The sequence below is a fragment of the Balearica regulorum genome, chromosome 1 (assembly GCF_011004875.1).
Source record: "Balearica regulorum gibbericeps isolate bBalReg1 chromosome 1, bBalReg1.pri, whole genome shotgun sequence".
NCBI classification, from domain to species: Eukaryota; Metazoa; Chordata; class Aves; order Gruiformes; family Gruidae; genus Balearica; species Balearica regulorum.
Window position 1 is genome coordinate 33,609,568 of NC_046184.1, and position 24,222 is coordinate 33,633,789.

At 40.0% G+C, this 24,222-nt stretch overlaps 1 protein-coding gene across 3 annotated transcripts; it reads right to left on the reverse strand.

The window, feature by feature from the left end:
* Window positions 1-809: 809 nt before the first annotated feature.
* TWF1 (twinfilin actin binding protein 1) lies at window positions 810-21,820 on the reverse strand. 3 transcript variants are annotated; one of them, XM_075745118.1, is made up of 9 exons: window positions 21,660-21,820; window positions 18,261-18,338; window positions 15,545-15,723; window positions 13,587-13,682; window positions 11,332-11,436; window positions 6,586-6,711; window positions 6,248-6,398; window positions 5,704-5,825; window positions 810-3,998 (listed from the first exon to the last, which is right to left on the reverse strand). In XM_075745118.1, exons 1-9 carry the CDS (start codon window positions 21,682-21,684, stop codon window positions 3,828-3,830), a joined length of 1,053 nt encoding a protein of 350 aa, XP_075601233.1. In that variant the 5' UTR covers window positions 21,685-21,820; the 3' UTR covers window positions 810-3,827. The 3 variants fall into 3 exon arrangements, with proteins under 3 accessions (XP_075601233.1, XP_075601228.1, XP_075601241.1); XM_075745113.1 differs by having other exon boundaries at window positions 6,586-6,707; window positions 11,328-11,436; XM_075745126.1 differs by lacking the exon at window positions 21,660-21,820 and adding an exon at window positions 21,156-21,347.
* Window positions 21,821-24,222: the final 2,402 nt, after the last annotated feature.

Sequence of the window (24,222 nt, forward strand, 5' to 3'; positions counted from 1 at the left end):
CTTCATCTTACTGAAACGGGAAGAATTACATCATCTGTATATTTGGGCTGGCCAGCTGAGAGCTCTAACACCCACTGACCAACCCGCAACTAACAGTGCTGCTGAGATTGATGCTCACACAGAGGCCTAGCCTCTTCCCTGCTCCTCTTCTAGCAATAGCTTTCTTCCTGTGTAGCATTTCGCATCTAAATTATTCCCTTAAATCCTAGTTCAACACATCTTCAAATTTCCTTCTTTCAACTGCAAAATTGCCGTATCTCCACTTTCCCCACGGGGGTGTGTTGGCAGGACAGTTAAAAGAAAAGCCAAACCACTGGATGTTCCTTTCAGCATGTATTTTGAGGGCAAAAGGAAGACTTCAAGCAAACTACTTTCAGTTTAGACAAAAAACATTAATGGAACAACAGCATTTGAAGAGTTTAATTATACTACCTCATGCTGAGCAAGTAACAACAGATAGAACTGTTAAATGACTAATCAACTACTTCAGCATTTTAAAAGGACAGAACTTTTGAAGGGGCTTATTACTGAAAGCATAAAAACCTCAAGAGATGAACACACTTGGATCCTGCTACAGAGGCCTCAGTGCTGCTTCCATAAAGCGACAGGAAAGTTGCAGTTTCTAACAGACTGATTTTTCTCCAGTGGCAAAGCCAGGAATTCTGTTTCTGCCCACCTCCCTTCTTACCCTGCAACTGGTCCTATACTGCCTTCTAGTCCCGTGGGAACTGCCTGTTTCCTACACATCGTGATGTTAGAATATAGATCTTTGTCAAAAAGATTATGAAATGATTCAGACAACACCAAAATAAAGCATCAGTCTTTATTTATAAAGTAAATTACAAAATAGATAAGGTAAACTTAGTTAATTTTAGCATCTGAAGGTGGTTTTCACTGAATACATAGACACCGTAAATCAAAAGTTTCCTTTATTGAAGTGTTTCTAAGTAACAGAGCAATTATTCCTTGATTAGTTTTACAAATGTCTGATAGAAGTGTCTTAAAACATCAAATTCTCCCTACCTTGCAACACAAACATTTCAAAAATAATTACCTGCCATGTTATTTAACAACTGTTTAATAGCTTGTGAGTTAACTGCAAGCAACTGCATTGCTTCTGGGCTTTATGAAGGCCAACAACAATTTTGAATGGACACTTTCAATTAGTAAATGATCCGAGGCAGTAAAGGAGTATCCTTCATTAATGCCCTCATTTTGTGCTGGCTCTGAACATTCATAAACAGTGTTACGTGAGGCAGCTACGCAGATGTAAACGTGACAGATCTCACAAAAAGACCAGATGATGCTTATTGCTTTGTCAGGAGAGTAGCTACTGGAGAGGCAGTCAGCAGTGCAAGACTTGATACAACTCTCTGTTGTATCAAGGGGGAAATATGCTCTGGATGTGACTCTCTGCTGGCCGGTCAGAGGTTTGTACCCCCATATTGAATATTTTCAAGTAAGAGGACTCACAATGTCTGGTCTGGGCCGAACTCTCCTGCAGCTTGTTATAAACGCCCTCGCATAATCACTTGACCAGCTCTCACCACCCTCCAGATGAAGCTTTCTACCTCCTACCCTCAGCTGCCTAGGGCAGGGTTAGGAAAAAACCCACCCAAAACACAATGTGCACATAACCATACCAGGCCAAACCATTCATTATTTAAAACATTCGGTATTAAAAAGCTGGATTTCTTTACTGGCTCAAATAAGTGTAAAAATGTATGTGCACTTGTTACAGCTGACACATGGGCAGGAATACTAAATTCAAACAAAAAACTTTCTAGTGGTAATTTTTAACTGCTACACTCAAAGGTTTTCCTTAAAAAAGGAAAAAAAAAAACCAACCCCAAAACCCCAAAGTGAATTAGGTGTGCTGAAAAGATTCAGAGTTCAACTTAAACTACATTGAATTATGGTGCACAATGAGCTGCACACATATTGGCCGTATTTAAAAAACAATGACACTTGCCTGATGGGTAGTAGTACGTAGAAGAAACACTCCAAGGGCCAGCTCCTTGCCCTGGAGGGGGACGGCAAGAGGCAGAAAAAGAATACAGGAGCTAAGGGCAAGCAGGAGATTAGCTGAGGATCAAGAGCTATTGAATTGGATGGATGTAGTGTATAAGATTAAATGAAAAAAGCTGAGGTGTCAAATTTCTACTGCATATAAAAAAAGCACAGTAAAACCAACAACTATTGCAATCTTCACATTACATAGTGCAATCTCAGATGTCAACAACAAGCTAGTATCTCCAAACAAAATACCATATAAGACAAAACAAATTTTATCAGGAAGTAGTAGTGTCAAAGCATTATTTCCCTACAAAACTAGGTTAAAATCTGTCTCCCACCAGGTAAACACGTGATTCAGCTATATAATGTGTACACCCAGCACCTATGATAATATGCAATGAACCAAGACTTGCAACTCCCATGTAGCTTTAAAAATAAAAAATTCAAAACCCTCAAAGCTCAGATACAAGACACTAAAAAGCAAGTCCCCACTGGGGAATATAATCCATCCACTAGTATTTGCCTCATTACACAAATTTAAATATTTAAGGTCATCCAATACTTGATTTTCACATCTAATTCTTCTTTAATGCACTAATTAAAATCATTTAGTCTTCCTCTTCCTATTAAACACATTACTCATGGTTCAATCAAATTTAGGCTATTCTGCCTGATTTTAGTATTTCGGAGAAGGGAAGGAAAAAAAAAAGACAAAATCTTAACCAGGTGCTGCCAGCAGTTATTCAAGACCTAGTTGGATTTTGTTACAGATTTAAGTTACCATTCACGTTCAAACATTTAGGAAAAGTCATTTTCAGAATACCTGGAAAGTTAAAATTGCAGTTGGTACTGCAAGCACACCAGGATCTCCAGAATAACTCACCATTATGAAGCAAGTCTATTTAAATTTTTACTGAATTTACACAGTTTTAGATCCAAGTGCACAGATAATCAATTATTTATTAGAAACTTTAAGCATATTGCTTTGAAAGCAGGTCCATAATCTACTGAGTATACTGACTCATGCACTTTTAATCACCTTTTACTTGGTCATTCAGTACTTCATATGTAAGGCTTACAAGTGGTATAGAAGTGTGGAAAAGCCATAGTGGTTTTATGTCGATTTCTTTAAAAGACAATTCCACAAAATTAGTTATAGATTTGAAATGACCATGCTTTTGCATGGGAAAATCTCGAGCTTTCCTGAACACTTACATTAATTGATGATAACTGATTTTAGTTTCTTTTCTATTACAAAAAACCCAAACAGAACAACAACAAACCCCAGCAATGCATCATGTTAAAACCAGAAGGAAACCTTCTGTTGTACATTGTCCATAAGAGCGACAAGGAAAAAGGAAGATTTATCTGGGACAATGCTATATAGTCCTTCAGCTCTTCTCACATGGAGAGTCTTCAGGATTATCAATAGGCTGCTCACAAGAACACAGGTTTGTAGCTAGGCAAGCAGCTGCAACTTAACCACAGAATACACAGGCTTAATGGTCTTATGTCTGCAAAGTTTATGATCGCATGTACAGCTATTAAATAATGGATTCTAATTTAAAATAAAGGGGTACTACCTTAGTTTTCCTCTTGTAGCTTTAAAATAATTAGCTCTTCCACATGTCATAAAACATGGTCAACAAATGTCATGTAACAATATAAAAACTGTTGAGGTCAGAAAAGAGAAGAGTAAAGAGAGCCTTTTTTTCCCCTAGCATCTATGAATGGAATGATTTCAGTTCATTACCAAAAGCCAGAATTTCATTTCTTACTGTAATACTTTACAACAAATGCAAACCCAGCTTCTAATCACTAGGTGTTTCAGTCTCTGCTGGACCTCTAATCAGTCTTCGGATTCCCCTCTTCCCTGCAGGACCTTTTGGTTTAGCAAAACTTTGTTTGTGAGCATGTTGTTTTGGATGAACCTCTTCGTAAAGAAAGTCAGCAGTTAACTCGTCACCATTATCAATTTCAATCTGGGGAAAAAACCCAACATTTATCATATTCATCTTAAAGACATATTTAAAAACATTTTGAAAATTTGCTGCAGCTCTAAATGCTATATTAAAACCATATGTGCAATAATGTTCAGAGCCTAGCATGCAATGTTCTCCAACTTGTACCTAATGCCCTGAGCAATCTTGAATAGCTTTTCTGAGAATCCACTCTACTCTTACCAGTATTGAATGGGATTTGACTTAATTATTTTTCCTGAAATATAAGCACAACTACACAGTATATATGCCAAGAAACTTTCTCTGTCCCAAGCTTTAGCACAGTGTACATGTTAATACTAACTAGGAGTACACATTCCATGTAGAAACAAGTGATTATTTACTCATCTGTAAGGTAACTTCCTTAATAAAAGATAAGAAAGCAGCATGTGGATCTCTCAGAACTAAAATTTCCTTTCTTAATTCTCCTCTCCAAAATGAAAACTTTTCATTGTCCCAACATAATCTCCACATTTTAAGAATTAAAATTTTTCACTAAAACGTGCTTTAAACACTAACTGTAAAAGCAGTGTGCATACATATTGTTGTCTCTTGAGACAGAAGCGGAGGAGTACAAACAGCTCATATGATTAGCTGGCTACTGCAACGCAGCAAGTATTCAAGCCAGGGAAAAGCTAAAATAAGTTTAATGAACTAAAGAGGGGGCTGTTTTGGTGTTTAAAATGTAAGCATATAAACCTGAATGGAAAGAAAATACTGTTCTCAGGCCAAGCCCACTGTTTAGAATTGCAGGAATGTAGAATTCAGAGAAATGCTTTGGCCTCACTCTGCTGAGCATTCAACACTTCATGGCCTGCCAACCATAGCACTTGACGGACTTGCCAGCCATGGTATTGCTGTTGCAAGTACATGCTTCAGAAATCTGTCTACAGGAATTTCAGGAGTCACCTGGTGCATTTATTTCATTGTAGAGAGGAAATTTCTGAGAAATAATTACATAAAAAAACCACATAGTGATAATCTACTAAATTCATGCCACCTCAGTAAAAATGGTTAGTATTAAATCTGCTGGGTTTTAGGTAGACATATAGGTTTCCTCACAGAAACCAAGTCTCGAAGTTTTTCTAAATTTACAGCACAAGTCTTAAGAATGTAACCATAGGGCACATATTCCATAAATAGGCCATTCCTATGGTCTCTGCTCTGGAAGTGAGGAGCAACTTATTGCATAGTAGTAAAATCTGTACAATGTGAAAAGATTAGCTTACTTGCAAATCCTTGGTTGCCCCATCAAGGACCTCTAAGATAGCAGTTTTAAGTTCCAGAACTGCAGCTTGAAATTATTTTGAAAATCCTTAAATAACCTTGGCTTTAAAGGAATTTAGTGTTCAACAACAGCAATGTGCTGTGGTCCAAAATCTGACAGCCCTTTTAGTAACAAAACATGTTAGTTCTCAGTAGTCCTTCAAAGTACTCTCAGACACTCCCTTGATACACAAGGATATGTTTGTTAAAGTTCTGAAAAATTATGAAGCAGAGAAAAACTTCCATGGCTTGACTTTGTACCTGGAGCTTTACGAAGAAGCATTTCTTGTTCAGGACAAACATTAATAGTTACATAACACTTTTCATTGTTCATAGAAGGTGGTGGCAGAGACAGTTAAAGTCAGATGTTAAGAAAAGAACAGTGGGATGGAGAAAATATGAGTATACCCAGTGTACTTACCTTTCTAATTATCTGCATCCACAACTGTCTTTCTACAATTTCTAACAGTGGACTTTTGCAACTAGAGTAGAGCATTCGTTCTCGTATACTACAGGTATACCCTGGCATAGAGTAGATGAAAACTGCAGAAAAAAACCACAAATCAGACCGTAACTACACACCATCAAAACCTGTATCATAAAATCATGTACAGCAGAGAGGCATTGCAAATCAACTATGCAGTCTGAAAGGGAAAAATCTAACGCCATTCTGGATCTTTTTTGCTTCAGTAAGTGTTTAATTTCAAATGGGGGATGAGAGAATGGCCAGTATCTTCACGATTTCACATGACAACTGTTTTATGGGTGTTTGTAATCAAAAGCGATAGCTACTGCCTTCTCCACAGAAGGACTCTTCAGAAGTCAGTTTCACAACCAAATGACTGAAATTTATCATCATGCTGACAGACAGATTACTTTTATGACACATCTTTCTCTCTGCCTCAAAACTACTGAAGTACTTGAAACAAGCCAATGAAATTTCATATTGGGAAATTTTCTCATACCTATGGATTCCAAATAGTCTCCTTCATGGGCATGTTTATACAGGAAAAAGTGGTAACGTGCAGCATCCTTAGGAATTCTTTTTGGCAAGTCCTTAAGTTCAGTATGAAGTGTGTTGGCCAAAATAATAGTTTCATTTTTCATATCAATTTGCTGTTAACAAAGCAAATCTGAATATAGTTAGTACACAGAAAGCAAACCAGAGAACATGACAGTATGGGAAAAAAATTTAATTAATCTAATACATGAGGGTAATTTATCTGTGTACATCAGCAATGCACATTGTTTAATGTGCAGGTAATCTATTTTATACTATTAAAAAATAGTATTTTATACTTGCCAGTTGCACATAATTGAGTTTCTTATTTTTCAATTTCTCCAAAGCCTGAATAGCTTCTTTAGCAATGGGGAATGCTACTCCTTGCAATGTTTGATGCTTGGTATCTACGCCAACGTCTGTCTGTACCTGGAACACAAGTCAATTGAGATGTAAACAGAAACCTTTGCAAGCATTCGTTTGGTTTCATACAATAACTGACAATGCATTGCAACACACAGAGTTAGCAGTAGCTATTCCAAGAATAAACTATGCTAAACCATCATCCCCATATACAACACATTTGCATTTTTTAATTTACAGGTCATGTTTGCTTACTAGCCTGAAAACAGTTCCGTATCTCTGAAACAGCTAGCTTTGCAGAGCCAACAGAATCATCAGACTCAAGTGTCAGTGAAGAAGCTCTAAGTTAAATTCTGATATAAAGATACAATAAGCCAGGAGGAAAGACCTTGATTTTCATATGCTGTGTTACACTTTTGAACTGATAATATTGCTTATAAATTTTGTTGTATCTTGAAAAATTTTAGTTCAAAACATACCAATGTCATTTCTAGGGAGTCAGAATTTTCAGAGGAAGGGAGAAATTTATCTTATGAGACAAACTGATATTGAAGGAAAAGCAAAGCAACTTCCCTCCCTCCCGCTTCAACACCCTTCCCCCAAAAGCCTACACCAAAAAGAAAGCAAGCAAATAAACAAAATCTTAATTTTTGACTTCTAGAAGGTCTAACACAAAGTAAAAAAATCCAGGGTAACTGCAGTCTAGACAATTATTCATTATTAAATTAGTCACAAATTATTGGAGAGAAAATAATAGTTTTAAAGCCATTTTTCAACAATTTCTGTTTATCTTAACATTCATGCAGTTTCTCTCAAAATAAACTCTGGCCTCCCATTTTCCCAAGTCTGAACTTACTGTCCAAGTATTAACTTTTGACTATATTGGCTTCCTTTTATAATTTCACAATACATTTAACACTGGTGATGAAGCAGCAAAAGTCAGAAAAGTGTACAAAGTGTGGGTCTTAGATCTATCAACGAGAACATGTTCAGCTCTAATTAAAAAGAGATGCTAATGAAATAGGAAAAACTGATAAAACAATAAAAAACAAAGATACTTGGGGCTACACTAAATTATGCTTCACATTTTAAGGAACAGCTTGTCAGCAACAAGGAAAGAGAAGAAAGCATGTGGAAGAGCTCACTTTTGTATTAAGATTGATAAATTTATGAAGAAGTTTACATTAAAAATATTTTCAAAATATATCTGCATAAGAGCCTAATTAATAAACATAAAATAGGCAACACAAAAGTAATAAGCTATGATAAAATACCATACCATATAAACCATATTAAAATACAAGTAGAAAAAAACCCACAAAAAACATGCTATGAAGTGTGAGGACAGGCAAAGGAAGAAACTCAGCATAACTCCAGGTTTAAAAAAATGAACAAAATCCACTTGTCCATACTGCAACATATTTCAGACCATTAAAGCAAAACAAAACCACCTAAGTCAATTAAAAATACTTCAATTCGCACCATAAGATTTGTTAGTGATGCTTGCTGAGCAGTGGATAAAATGGCAGATGAAATTTCCTGTGGAGGGAAAGGAAAACAAACCCTCTCTTCTACCTGTGCAGTGATGAGGTTGAGCTAGCTACTACCATTCAAGAGCAAGACCTTGTAGGTCACACTGAATATCTCTGAAAATATAAGCCCAGTGGCCAGTCTTCGGAAAAAAAACCCAAACAAAACAAAAAACTCCAAAACTTCCCAGCCACAAATGAAATATTACAAATTGTTAGAAAAAGAGTAGAGAACAGAACACATCATTACGCACTGTATATATCAGTAACATTCCTGCATCTTGAATACCACATGCAGTTCTGGCTTCCCCATCCCTCCATCTCATAAATTACATAGCAGAACTGGAAAAACTGCAGAGAAAAGGAAAACGATCAGAACTATGGAGTGCCTTCTTCAGGAGGAAAAACTACCTAGATTAGGAGTCTTCAGCTCAGAATAGACAACTGGTAAGGAATAAAACAGAGGTCCATGGATATAGAATCATAGAATGGTTTGGGTTGGAAGGGACCTTTAAAAGTCACCTAGTCCAACCCTCCTGCCATGAGCAGGGACATCTTCAACTAGATCAGGTTCCTCAGAGCCCTGTCCAACCTGACCTTGAATGTTTCCAGGGAGGGGGCATCTACCATCTCTCTGGACAGTCTGCTCCAGTGTTTCACTACCCTCATGGTAAACAATTTTCTTCCTTGTATCTAATCTAAATCTACCCCCTTTTAGTATAAAACCATTACCCCCTGTCCTATTGCTACAGAGCCTACTAAAAAGTCTGTCTCCATCTTTCTTATAAGCCCCCTTTAAGTATGGAAAGGCCACAATAAGGTCTCCCCAGAGCATTCTCTTCTCCAGGCTGAACAACCCCAACTCTCTCAGCCTGTCCTCATAGGAGAGGTGCTCCAGCCCTCTGATCATCTTCGTGGCCCTCCTCTGGACTCGCTCCAACAGCTCCATGTCCTTCTTGTACTGAGGATCCCAGAGCTGGACGTAGTACTTCAGGTGGGGTCTCATGACAGTGGAGTAGAGGGGGAGAATCACCTCCCTCGACCTGCTGGTCATGCTTCTTTTGGTACAGCCCAGGATATGGTTGGCTTTCTGGGATACAGTTGGCTTTATCAAAGGGGAGGGGGAAACTGAGGAATGACTTAATGACTTTTCTCTGCCTTGCCCACACAATCTATAGGGATATCAGAATAAACTAATAGATAGCAGACAATGGTTCTTTACATACTACTTTGTCAAGCTGTGGAATACACCGCCATAGGATCTGTGGCCAGCAAAAACTTTATGTGGATTTAGAAAAACGACAAGACTAGATGATAGATGAAAAACTCACTGAGAACAATTATATACTACGACATCATCTCTTGCTCTAGAAGATCCCTACCTGCAAACATTGAGGCAACAGAAGAATATTCAAGGGAATTATCATGGCCTTCTCGCCCTGCTCTTACACCCTTCCTAGATTTCTGCTGTTGTTCACTCAGGGCTTTGACGGCACACTAGGTGATCCTCTGATCTGACCCAGTAAAATATTTCTCAGGGTAATTATGAAGTAATATACATATGAAAAACTCAATTTTTATTTTTTTTTAAATCAGAAGGCTTTTAGATTTCTGAGTCTAATTACAGGCTTCATAATGGTAGAAACAATGAAGAGAGAAATGATGTAAGTTAATGTATTGCAAGATGCTTAAAACAAAGCCAAAATGGCAGCAATCTACAGTTTATGCATCTCTGAAAAGCACAGCTATTGCTGCTGAAGTTTCATAATAGCACATAAAGTTTTAGTCTGCATGAATCAGCTGTTAAGCACAACGTATGTAGTGCATAAGAGATAACACTAATACCAGAAGTGATAATCAACACCACGTAAGTTTAACATTCATTAGCGTTGTTTTTTTTAAAGCTGTTCAAGTAAAATGCAGTGTTTGATGATGATGAATGCATTTCTACATTGGATTAACCAAAACTAGACATGGAAAATAACAAAACACACCACTGGGGGAAAAAAAAAGTCAATAAACAACAGAAGTTGCAGCAAAAGCACAGTAGAGTGAAAATGTAAGAGAAGACACAGAGCTACGTGTAACACAATGGTTTGATAGTATCCAGCTGCAGAAACAAACCATATTTCAAACACATGTACCATGGCTGCAAAATACAAGCCTAAAGAACTAATAAGAACAGCACATGACCTATTTTAATACATGTCTGAACACAAACAGTGATCAAGTGAAGGAAAAATGTGAGAAAAGAATCCTCTGAAACTTTTTAGTTACTAGCTAGCTGGCAATCATCAAATTACTTGGTTAAAGGCATTTGTTAGAGGCTTTTCTATAAAGTGTTTGTAGAAAAGCAAATCAGTCTCTTAAAAGGACTAACTACTTGTTTAGGATTTCTATTTTATTTTTATTGGAATTCCATTTACTTCCTCTCAGTCTTAAAGACAAGTGCACTGGCGCAGGAAGCTAAGTACATTTCCTCTAGGAAGAAGGCTGTTGAAATACTCCTGGCAATCATTCACTGCAACAGTTGCTATTTCATTTTTTCTCTGCAATTTCTGCCACCATGGGAAAGGTATGTGGGCAGTCACAGAATGGCTGAGATTGGAAGGAAACCTCCAGAGGTCATCTTGGCCAACCACCATGTCAATCAGGGCCACCTAGAGCCAGTTGCCCAGATCTCTGTCCAGATGGCTTTGGGAAGCGTGGTCTAGTGGAGGGTGTCCCTGCCTGCAGCAGGGGGGTTGGAACTAGATGGTCTTTAAGGTCCCTTCCAACCCAAACCATTCTATGATTCTATGATCTCCAAGACTCCACAACCTCTCTGGGCAATCTGTGCCAGTGCTCAGTCACCCTTCACAATGAAGCACATCCAGTGATATTAAAAGCATGTTAAGGGCCAAAGTTGCAACAATTAAGCTCTGCAGTTGTGAGGCCTCTGACTCAGACACTAGGCCTTGCAAACTCAGCAGGATCATGCCACTTCAACTCCAGCCGTAATCATCCTGCAGTTCTACCTCAGTGAAAAATAAATTTATATTCTAGTCCACTCAAACTTTCTCAAACTTTCCATTTTCTGTTCTGCTCTTTTTTACCCTAGAAAGACTTTTTTCCCTACAATACGTTTCCCGCCCATGCTTGAAGACATTGTAGGTACCTCATTAATCTTAATTTGTCGAAGTTCCTCTTCTGCTGCAGTCAGAGGCGCAGGGGAGGACTGTGATATCAAATATTTTTTATATCCATTCAGTGAAACATCATCCTGAAAGCACAATATCATTATTGATTATGTTTTTATAATAAAAGTTTTCTTCAAAGATGTTCTATGCAGCCTAAGAAAAAGCAGTTACCTCCCATACAGTTAAGGTCTTTTTATTTGAATGGATTACAAGTGCAGGTGCATGTGCAAATTCAGCTCATCTTCCCATACAGCAGGGTCCACTGGGCTGCTCTTGTACCATGAGCAGCATTTCCACAATCAGACCTCAACTACCTTTCAAAAATTAGCATTAATGAAGACTGTGTGCATGAAGTTATTCAGCCTTCTTGGACAAAACCACACAGAATTGCCACAATTTTAATAAATAATAATAATAATAATCTATTTTCTTATAAATTTTGCATGCCTAGACTTATTGGTAGTTTTCTACCTAAAAAATGGGAAACAGAAATGCTACCTTAGGACAGGGAGTAGGCACGTGATACTGCAAATAGTTTAGCATGCAACATCACAGAAGTGATGAATTCTGATAACCACTTTGGGGAATTCGTTAATACTCAGTGTCACTTGTGGCCCTCTCCAAAGAGGTTGATACCAGAGGCAAATACCATTGTGTTTTTACTGTTAAGGTGGTCACTCAGAAAAGGGCAGGACTTTATGCAATCACATGAATGTGATTTTACACGCAAGTTCTGAGGAGAAAGCTCCTTCTGAGCTCTTCCCTTTCTGAAAGAGACAGACCTTCCCAAATACAATTTCCAGTGCCAATATTCCATTATGCCTTGTTTCAGGAGCCCAGAGATGTCGAGGTTAATACATGTGAAGTAGCAGGTGGGACCATAACCAGGTTCCACCAGGATAACAGAGCCGGTTGCAACTAAACCACCCTTGTGTCTAACAAAATAAAGACAGAGCCACCCACTGGATGCTGATGATGAAGATTCTGAGTGAGGTTTGCAACTTGAATACCTTGAAGAAGCTGTGATTTTCACACAGATGAACATTAGAGGCCAGCTATAATTAAGAAGTTTATAAAGACACCGAAACCAATAATTTAGAAATATATTAAGTTGTAACATAATGAACTTGGAAAAAGTGAGTTACATTGACTCCATCCTCTAAGGGTCCCAAGCACATTCTGAAATAACAGTAATAGACAAATGCAATGCTCCTTCCTTATAATTGAGATGGAAGCTCAGACTTGGGCTCTGAGTTGTAGGGCTAGACACAAAATCTACGTATTACATAGACTGCTAATGGTTTGGTGCAAGTGACGGTGAGAGACTAGTTGATTGAATGGGCAAGAAAAAAACCAATATGACCTCTACCAGTAAACCCTCTTAGCAACTCAGTACTTGCTCTAAGTAATCATCAGTTTTCATGAAAGCTATAGAAATTCGGCATCTTTGAGAACTTTTAAACTAGCATTTCTTTAAAATTGGCAATGGATTAAAAAGTCAAGACTGATGTCTGCCTGGGAAACAGGCAGACATCACAACCATGCAAGACTTATTTCCCGAAGAAACCAAGGTAACGCAGTAGCCTTTTATTTCCTTACATGCACAGCATTTGCAGGCTTTGCAATATCCCTTAGAAGCTTGTTAGATTTCACACATGCACTTTCCAATTATCTTACCATGAGTGAACAGTCAACTATTAGTATTTTCATTGAACAAATCAGTAGCTACTAAAATTCTGTTTCCATAAGTTACGATGGCAGCCACATTACATTTTATGGTCAGATTCTAAAGAGCTGACAGCTTAGTTTAAGATATAAACATTTGTTTTCAGATGTTAACAGCTTACAAATTACTGTTCTAGCCCACTTCTGATTGAGCACCATACATCCAAAATGGCTTGCGTATACAATTGGCCTGAAAGTTGCAGCGTTACAGCTTTTAGAGGATTCACATGCATGCAGTGAGATTAAGAGATGCTCCTATTATTCCTAGATTATTTAGTTTTCATAACCATTTGAAGCAAGGACTTCTTATCCTGAAGTTGTTAAATATACTTAGCTACTTGTTCAAATAACAGCAGGTACATTTTAACACTAGAATAATACACATAGCTTTTAACTCTTTTTTCCTTCATCAAAAAAGAGCAGAAACACCACAAATTCATACCAGTAACATCAGGTACTATATTTAGTATTTAAAGTCAGTGTGCTGACTTTAAAAAGAAAAACATACCTGTACCGTTCCAAATACTTCATCCTTAATATGACCACCTCCAAATTCTTTCTTAAGTGTTGCTCGGGTTGCTGCATACAACATTTTTTGACGAACCTAGCATATAATAAAACAATGTTGCTTTGGTTTGGGTTCTTTTTCTTTTCTTTGGTGTACACAGAGAATCTAGCATGTTGGTGTACCAAGTCCACTAACATTTGTTCTTTTTGAACAAAAATGTCAAGTGTTGAAACTGCATTATGAAGTTGTAATTCTTAATAAACTCCACAGGATGAGCTCTGGATCACGATATTAACACAATTAAATTCTCAAGGGCATGTTACTATGCATTATTATCAAAGTAATTTCAAAACTAAATTGCAGCTTTAGTAAGAGTATGAGCTTTTTTTTAATGGGAAAAAAAAGGCAATAGAATCTTTACTAATTTTAAATGGGAAAAACCACAATTGTTTAGATCTTTTGTCACTGGTCTGTGTACTAATGGATACAACAGACAAAGAGCAGACTGCAAATAATTTATTATTATTTTTTATTTGATAGTGACTCCAGATAGATTTGGTTCAACTACAGAGCAGAAAAAAAAATTAAATTTTCTGGGGGTAGAAAATCTAACGAAGTTTGCTCCCTATGAACGTGTGTCTAACATAGTCACTTATTCCTCTCTCAACAGTCCCATCTTTCCACCTTATTTCACTGTCATGCCACCCTTACCACAATACCTCACCTTTTCCACCTAATCTCTTTTATGCACTCCAGCTCTTGGTGTCTTACTATTTCCTAAGTGCTAGTGAAAGTAGTAGGAATATTGGAATAGCTTTACTGTCTTCCTTTATCTCACATTTCCGGAACCTGTACTAGTTTCTCCTAGAAATCCTTAACTCTAACCTCAGTTCCCTCCCATGTTCTCTAATTACTGACTAAGAAACAGTATATTCTGTGGCAGGTCACAGATCCACAAATGCCAGCTGGGCAGCCAGGAAGCCAAATAGAATAAACGGCTTGAGCTCCCACTGTAATCCTTCTCTCTATGATAACACCCATTGAGATTTCTGTCCTACATCCTTCCATGAATTTTCATGAAACACTTTCATGACAGAAAGACAGACAAACAAACAGGGCAAAAACATTGTCTTGTCTCTTCCAGTCAGGCTAGACGTAAATTGGATCAGCTGCACTCCATCTAGACCCTGCACTCCATCTAGACCTACTGATATTGCTCCTCGATCAGCTTCAAGAAATATGTTTTCCCAGTTTTCTTGGGGGAAAGCGAGGGGAAGGTTGGGGAATGCTTCATTCCTGAAATCCTTTTCCTTCATATCTAGGTGTCCTGGTTTCAGCTGGGATAGAGCTAATTTTCTTCCTAGTAGCTGGTATAGTGCTGTGCTTTGGATTTAGGATGAGAATAATGTTGATAACATACTGACATTTTAGGTGTTGCTAGGCAATGTTTACACCAAGTCAAGGCCTCTTCAGCTTCTTACACCAGCGAGGAGGCTGGGGGTGCACAAGAAGCTGGGAGGGGACACAGCTGGGACCCAACAGCTTATCCAAACTGGCCAAAGGATAGTCCATACCATATGACATCATGCTCAGTGTATAACTTGGGGGAAGCTGGCCAGAGGACGACTGTGGCTCAGAAACTAGCTGAGCCTCGGTTAGCGGGTGGTGAGCAATTGTGCTGTACATCACTCGTTTTGTATATTCTTTTTTCCATCATCATCATTATTATTATTATTCTCTTCCTTTTCTGTCCTATTAAACTGTTTTTATCTCAACCCACAAGTTTTACCAGGGTTTTTTTTCTGATTCTCTCCCCCATCCCACTGGTGCGGGGAAGTGAGCGAATGGCTGTGTTGTTTTAGCTGCCTGCTGGGTTAAACCACAATGCTGGAATTCAGATCAAATGGCACTGTTGAAAAATCATTAACAACATCAAGTCTCTGATGACTGTTACTTACAGGAGAGTGATCAGGTGACCATGCAATGAAGATCCATTCATATCCTTGAGCATTCTGAGAATCTAATCTGTATAATATATAACATGGTTGCTTGTCTTCAAGAAGGGGAAGGACAAAGGAATCATAATCCTTTTCCCATGATCCAACTGGCCGCCTAGAGGATCCCACAACAAGCTGCTCTATAACCAATAACCAAAGCTACAGGTTAGCAACAATACAGTTAACACTGTTTTTCAAAATCAGCAATTACAATAAACAGTTAATGAGACACTTCATCTTTTGTAATTATGTACACAAGAATGGAAGTCAAGAACAGTCAGTGTGAAAGCCAGTGAATTCCTACAAAAGCTGTGCATGTTCAAACCCTAACTTACTTTAACCCAAATACAAATAGTTGAGAAGTAATGTGCTAGTTGTCATCAAGTTCTTTGATCTGAAGGGATAAGAATGATGTTAGTGTTTTTAGCATAATGTACACCGAAGGGAAATAAAAAATGTCTTCTGCTAGTTAGTTTATTTTTAAATTGGAATACTTAAGTAGAAACAAGATGCAAGTAAGATTTTAAATTTTGGAATCAGAATTATTGATGGTCTTGCTATAACGTATTAGTGTTTGTACTCTTTTAAGGAGTCAATAACTCAGTTATACAGTGAAAAGAGTTTGGAATGAATATGCTTGCACGAATCACTTTAACTTGACTATGTAAGCAGATAAACCTTTCTAATACAGCTTCATAACTATGGTCTCTTTAAATGACTGAAGTTGTTTATTACATATAATTGGCTTAAGTCTGTATAGAATACTTCAGATGAGATTTAATTATGTGAACAGTGTAGCAACAAGATTTTTCTCTTATTTATAAATCATATCTCAGCTTCCAAAGGAAAGTATTAGTATGCTGTCTTTCAAAACATCTGTCAGCTTCCCAATAAACTAATAGCCCCCACAATCAAAACGGAAACACCCTGCTTAAATGGCATCCTACAACAGTTTGAGGACCATCATAGTAGCTAGTATACAAAATATCTTTTGAGAGTCTAGGACTGAACTTCTAAAGCTTCAGACAAAAGTACAACAGCATACAAATGCCCCCACAGCAAAACTTTCAGAGCAAGGCACTCTACCACAGTAAGCCACAGAACATGAACAACTCAGGGAGAGGGTGTCTGGCCCTTCTCTGAATTAGATGCAAAATATCTGAAGTTGTACACCTAGACCAGAGCATTCAGAAGGTACTTGCCAATTCTGAACTCTCGGTGGCTTTACACTCACTTGGATTTAAGATAGAAAAATACAATCAGAGGAACTCTATTGCCCAGCAGCAAACCTCTTCTCTCATTAACTCAGATTAGCAGAACTCAATTTTACTATTATCTATTGACTAAGGGCAGTTGCTGAAAGCTCCCTGCAGACAGATGAGGCAACTGTCTCTCTTCCAGTATTCTGGGAGTTTTAGAGGTTTCTTTTTAAACTGTGGAAAACAGTATCACAGACTGGATTCTGCTCCTACTGTCTGTCTACATAGAGACAAAATGCATATATATACACACAAACACATACACACCAAAAGGAAAAAATTAGGGAATGTCTTCCATTTGTATCTTATTCTAGGCTTCATTTCATATTAAAAAGTAGCATACACACAAGAGTATATTGTTTTACTTTGCCTAATGCAAAAACCAAATAATTCAATGGTGTGCCATCATTTGCTACCTTGTGCTAGTGAGACTTTATCACAGTGACCTGTGTATAATATTACTATTGCCACTTCCTTAATGAAAGCAATATTAAAATGTCAGACTTCCTAAGAAAAGCAAACACAAAGAAGGCAACGGTAGGTTATTTACCTAACAATAAAGGTATGTATGTGTATGTACATGTACATACATGTGACTTTCTCCAGCTAACAGGTATTTCAGTGTGCTGTAAATTAATGAACTCTAGAAAGAACAAAATACCCAAGGTGGGCATTTGATATACTTGAAAAGATCAATTAAACCATGAAGTGTCTTAAACAGTCAACTAGCTTTGCTATTAAAAAAAAAAAACAGTAATTATGCATTCTATCTTGAAATGTTTGCAGCCTTGATCACTTGCCAAGAAGTTAAAAGATCAAACTCAAGTTCTGCAAGAAATTATGTAATTTTATACTTACTCGTGAGATTTAAGGAACAGTTTTAGCTTTGAAAACTTGTACAAAGTTACAGATTTTTAAAGATATTTTCTATGTAGCCAGATTACTACTTAAACATCTGTTTTAATAGGATTTTCTACATGCAGTTGATCCCAGTATAAAAGGCAGATAACATTTATACTTCATCTAAAGTGACCAGCTGCTCTGTAAGAACCTCTCCATCTAATGAAAGTAACCAAAGAGCCAAAACACTACACAGGTGGGGATTTTTCTTCCCCTCTACTCTTTCTTTAGTAAGAAGGTAAGAGTAAGCTTATTTATATTATCCATATGAAATACACAGCAGTTCTTGCTAAAATATGAAATGACATTTGGAAGAAAAAATCAAATACAAAAATACAGTAGCATCATACTGAAAATTAGCATCACCAAAACTTAAATCTTGCTTTCTGTATATGAAAAACCTTAGTAACATTAAGTTTTGCAGAGTTTTGTTTTTTGAACAATTGTACATGTAGGTCACTAAAACAAGTAGGAAAATATCTAAAAGAATCAGAGAAAAAGATTAAAACTTGACTAACCATTGTCAATGACTATTTTTAAAAGCCTGTATTGTCCATTTCTGGCTCCAACAAAGGTGTCTTTAACACTTCCACTAGCTGTAAAAGAAAATAAAAGTAACCAAATTAACACATTTCACTTCCTAGGAAAAACAATATTCATGAAAGTAAGAACAACCCTGGAAAAGTGTACAGCTGGCCCTTCACTATAAAGTTGGACTGAAAAAGGAACATGGGAGTGATGTTCCCTCAGTGCTGCATACTGTTCCAGCCACCAGCATACCATAAAAAGATGACAGGCAACATTACAGAACAGTCCTGCTTTCTAGCATACCGTATGATTTTCAACATTGTGAAAATTAAAGGTGACATCACATTACCACTCTCAGGTTTCAGAGCTAACACAGCAACACAATAAAAATATGACGCATCTCAAATTACAATAGTTTCATGAAGTCTGCAGGCTTAGCACAAACTTTCAGACAGAAACTGTATGCCTGCCAGGAAAATGTTAGATCTTGTCTGGCAAAAGTGCCGGTCTTTCCTGAGGACACCTCTCTGAAGAGTACATTCATTGCTCGTCTTTCGTATTACCTTATCTCCTTGTATCTATCTTGACGACATTGTTCAAACTCCAACCTATCGTAACTGAATAGCTTTACAGTGAATTTACAAAGAAGTAACTAAAAATATTTTACAATGGCCATAATTCACATTGACATTACACTCCAAACATGCTACTCAGTTCCCTAAGTGCACTGAAGAACTGTGATCCAGTCATGTGCAGATCATTCTTAACTGCTCTGCTAAATAATCCAAGTGTGAATCAGTTTAAATATACCATAGACAGGGGTTTGTGCAGCATTTATTAAAGAACATTTATTGTAAGCTGGTCCTTTAAGTAATCCATCATACAGCATAGCACCAGCAAAACAAACATTAAACCAGGAAACAAATAAAAAGGATTATTTATACTCAGGTTGAGGCCAACTGAACAGATGGTCAGATGGTATCCAGCAACGTTACTGCCCATACTCAAAACATTTTACATTTATGCCCATTGAAGTGATGTTCAGGCCCATTCTGAAATTCCAAAATGGCATGGGAGTGTTAAACATACTGAACTGCATCAGGTTACCAGTCCAAACCCAGCTTCATCCCAGTTAGCATCTTCCCACTAAGCAGCGCAGACCCTCACTGTAATTTGCTGCCAGTTTTTCTAACAATCTCTGCCAGTCCTCACCATTCATTCAGCACGCAAACGCTGTACCGTTTTCTAGACCTTCTGGTTCCCCCAGGACTTTTTTTTGTCCTATTCTTGTCTATTATCTTTTTGTTCTTTATTCTCTCATTTCAACCCTACACACCAAAACAAGAACAAAATACAACAGTCCCTGCACCAATAACAGAACAGTGACAGCTCCTGAAGTAACATTTTGAGACATGACATTTGAGAAACCATCTCACTATCGAGTGGTCTATGTTTTTTTTCTCATAAAGGTTTTAAAATCCACAACAGAGTGATATTATTTTCTACTTAAACTTTCTGCATAGCAGAGACCTACAGAATTAAAATTTGGGTTTATTTCACAAATATTTTACAGGGAATATTATTTTTAAATTATTTAGAAGACTGTGAACATATTCTAGTGTATTTCCCCACAGCTCAACACATTCTGCGACTTCCTACACTATTTATCTGCACTGCCCTGTTTGAAAGTCCAGTCCTTTTAGCAACTGCCTGGTACATATCACTGCCTCCATGACTTCATTTCTGTTTCCAGAAAAGAGCAGCCCATGCTGCCAAATCTTGTAATTGTTTATGAGTGACAGTAGCCTGTTTGTAGCTAAAGCCAGCAATGGCACAACAAGTGCTATTCCTCTTCCAAATTGCAGAAGCGGATGCTTTGCTGCAAACGGGAGCTCTGATTAGTGGCTGCAGAGGCAGGATCTGTGCAGGAAAGCTGCCGAGTTCTCTACAGCTCTTCTCAGAGGACAAAAGATTCTCAAAGACATGAAGGAGACCAGCAGAAGAGGCTTAGCCACTCTTCTTGCTTGCAGTAAGCAACAGGATATTCTTCTGCTCCTCCCTCCAGCACTGCCAGGACAGAGAACAAGGGAACGAAGAGCCACTATAACAGTTTTCCCCAGCCTGGGTAAAAAGCTATCCCAGATGCATCTCCAGCCTGAGAAGGAGTGAAGAACTTAAAACAATAAGCAGAAAAAAAAAAAAAGCAGAAAAAAAAAAAAAGCAAAGATTGGCATGCAGGGGAAGGAAAAGAAGAGACACGAAAGGGTGCAGACCAAATGCAGCCCACGGACAAAAAGGGAATAAAAGAGCAGTTAAGAGCTGCCGTGGTTGGGACAAAAGTCACCTTCAACAATAAATATGGGAGAGCAGGCAAAGTACACAGTACTAGTCACCGAACAAGCAGTTGCAGAAATCGAGACAGTAAAACCCGACCCCCCCATAATCCTGCAGCATAATCCCTGCTTAGCAATTCTGTGATTTGGAGGGAGACCCGGTAATACTGAGAAACAATACACTGTCTTCTTCTAATTGCTCCTCGCACCCTCCAAGGCCTGGAAACGGGGAAAAAAAAAGGTTGCCCCACACTTTTCCACTTTGTGGCCTCCAGCGATGGGCTTTTTAGTGGGCTTCCCTACTCTGGGGCTCCTGGTTCTCCTCGTTCTCCCCAGGGCTCCCGCTACAACGGGCCCGGCAGCCACCCTCGGCATTTCCCGTGTTGTCCAACCCATTCCAAACCCGCTGCGGCGACCCCGAACCGGCGACAGCTTCTCCAAAAGCCAGCAAGGGCGGGAGGTGCCCGGGGAGCGCCCGCAGCCCCGGGGCGCCGGCTCCCACCTCACCGGTCACCCCGCCACAGCCGGACACCCTGCGCTCAGGGAAGTTACCTGAGCCAAGGGGGAGCCCTCCTCGCCATGTATGGGTTTCCGCCGTGAACAGTTTTCTCAGGCAGGCTCCCTGCCGCTCTAAGGCGGACAGGCGCGGTTAGCCGTGCGGAGAAAGCCTGCGAGTCTTCGCCTGACTGGAGGACAAGGTCTGGGTCCGACCCAGAGGAGCGGCGGCCGCCCGGGGCCGATGCCAGCAGCAGTTTCCCCCCCTCCCCTGCGTTCAGCTCGCCTCCCCCGCCATCCCGCGGCGGAAAGGACGGGCTCGTCCAGCAGCGAACAAAGAGCCCGGCAGGGGAGAAAATTCCGCCGGGAGCCGCCCGTTAAACGGCCACAACAGCCGCCTGCCCCCCGCGTCCCGACCCGCAGGGAAAAGCGCTCCGCCCGCCTCCCGCCCGGCTGGAAGCGTGAGAGGAGGGAAGGGGGGCCCATCTGTCGCGAGGGACAGGTGGGCACCGCGATGAGGAGGGGTCGGTCAGCGCACGCCGGGGAGAGCCGCGCGGGTACCTTGGATACCGGTCTGGTGGGACATGTCGCACCTCCGCGCCGCGCCCGGGGCAGTGCAATCTGTCACGGCCCGGCACGGCACGGCCCGGCCGCGCACACGTGACGTGCCGCCGCCACTCAGCGGCCGGGAGGGAGCGCGGCGCCTTCCGGGCCCCGCCGGGCCGGGCCGGCTCTAGGGCCCCGGCCCGCCCCGCTGCTGCCCCCTATAGCAGAGCCCCCGCCGGGCCGTGCCGCGTCGAGCTGAGCCGAGCCGCGTCGCGCCGCGCTCCTCGGGCCCGCCCGGCGCCGCGCTTCCCCTCTGCCCGCTCCCCGCCTCGGCGCCCCCGGACGCGTCCTCTGGGGACTTTAAAACAGGGACGCGGTGCCGCCCTGTCCTCCTCTGTCCTGTCTGCCGCCGCCTTCACCTGCCGTCCCTGAGCGTGTGGCGCGACCTGCAGCGGGGCAGGGCCTGAGGCGGCCCTGCGCTTGCCGTCGGCTTCCCTGGCAGAAAGGGACGAGTGCCCCGCTGGGCTGCTTGTTGGCCGAAGTACTGACAAATACCTGAGGTGAATTTAGCTGATCTCTAGAAGTCTGTCGTGGGATGTCCCGGCTTGCTTGGGGCAGCAGGGAAGGAGCCAGAAGGTGTGACATGAGGCTGCTTGTGTGTACTGTGAATTTCACATTAAACACTCACCAGATAAAGGAGCCCAGAAATCAGTGGGTAGAGCCCACAACCATGGCTCTGTCAGCTCAAGCCCTTACCCCTGACAACCTTTGTTAACCTCTGTTAATTTTGCATTGTTTGCTACTTGGTGGCACTGTATCATCAGAAATAGTGAAGATTTTTTCTCTTTCAGCATGGATCTGGCATTTGAGATGCTTGTCTTTGTTGACAAGGCATGGATCCAGGCAGAGAATTGAGTGGCCTATCCACACTGCCAAAGGCTTTTACACCTTTTCAGCCTCTGTTGATAAAGTTTCCCTAAACTTTTAAAGTTCCTGGTGAAGGTGAGTATCGCATTGTGAATTGGAGCATGCACTAAAGGTAGGTTTGCTTTTACTAGCTGTCTTTTACAGGCACCTCTGTCCACAGGTTGAGAAGTGCCATTCTCTGACAACAAAAAGATGGGTGCTGTGTCCTCTTCAAAAATGGCTTCTGTGTCCTGTACTGTAGTCAGCCCTTTAAATCTGTGCTGTGGACTGGATTAGAATCCATGAGCGAAATGTGCAGGCAGTTGCAGATGTAACAGGGCTGTCGGTACTTAATGTAATGTCCTGATGCTAATGATTCCTTTGGATTCCTGGGACTTGGCAGGGGTTTTATGGGTCTCTATTCAACCTGAGAACATAAGAAATGCTGTAAGGGGGCATACTAAGTATCTAGCCCAGTGGACCAGGCGAGAATAGAAGCACATGGTAATCCTTCCCTGGCTCACCTTCCCAGCCTCTAGAGTGCTGCAGCTCAGAAATTTCTGAAGTCATCTATGTTGATAAATGCAGGTGCCTGTGCTTTGTCAGATCCCCAGTTTAAAGACATTGGGTGAGGGATTTAGTGTCCTATTTGGGAAATGTGAAATAGCACTGTTAACTGTAGTATGTGAGCTGTGCTGTGTAATGCTTGTCCGGCAAATACAAAGTCACTATGGAGACACGTCACCAGATAGTAAGCTGGGACTAACTGTGGGGACTGCAGCAGCTGGGGAAACAAGAAGCCACAGTTTATTTTGGCAACCAAAGATGTGGTGCTATCACAATTACTTTAAATCTTATGATCCTAAGTCTGCCACTGATGCTATGTTCTTGGTTCCTCCCCTGTGTTTGTAATGGATGGATTTGCCTGAAAATTTACCAGAGGAAAGGAAGTTTTACTTGATAAACAGATGTCCTGAAAAGACAGATCGGTTCCTTGATCCAGTTAGTCATGTGTCCCCAGGAGCACTACTATCTGCACAGTGTGACAATAAGGATGAGTAGCCAAGACTATGGAACTGCACTTTCAGTAGAAACTCATGCATACACTGGAAAATTAGAGTGATATGAGACTGTAACATCTGTCATCATATTGAGATCACATTGACTATCTGAGGTCACATCACATCAACTCCCACCAGCCTGTCAGAGGGCTCTAAAGTACAGAAGTAGGATCTTAAGATCTGCTTCATATGAAACAAGGCTGGTACACGTTGGCATTTTGTAGCACCTTTTTGGCAAAAAGGCAAACTGAAAGTCTGAAGTATTTTTGTAAATCTCAATATCACAGATGTTTTCCTATGTTACAATGCTTGATGAAGAAGAAAGGTTGCACAAAACAAGCACAAGCAAGTAAAGATTTTATGTCTATTGAAGATGCCTAAACATCTGAATTCTAGTGTCCTTCAGAGTCTTACTAAAATGTTTTTGATGATTAAACTCCTATCATAAAATTAAATCATAAGAGTGTCAGGATAAGCATAGGGAGATTTATTTATTAGCATATGCATTAAGTAACTTTTTTCTTTTTATTAGTTATATTTTCTTTACTTTTTCCTAGTATACTTGAGGTTTTGTATCTAATTAAGGCTATGATTGTTTTGATAGAGATACC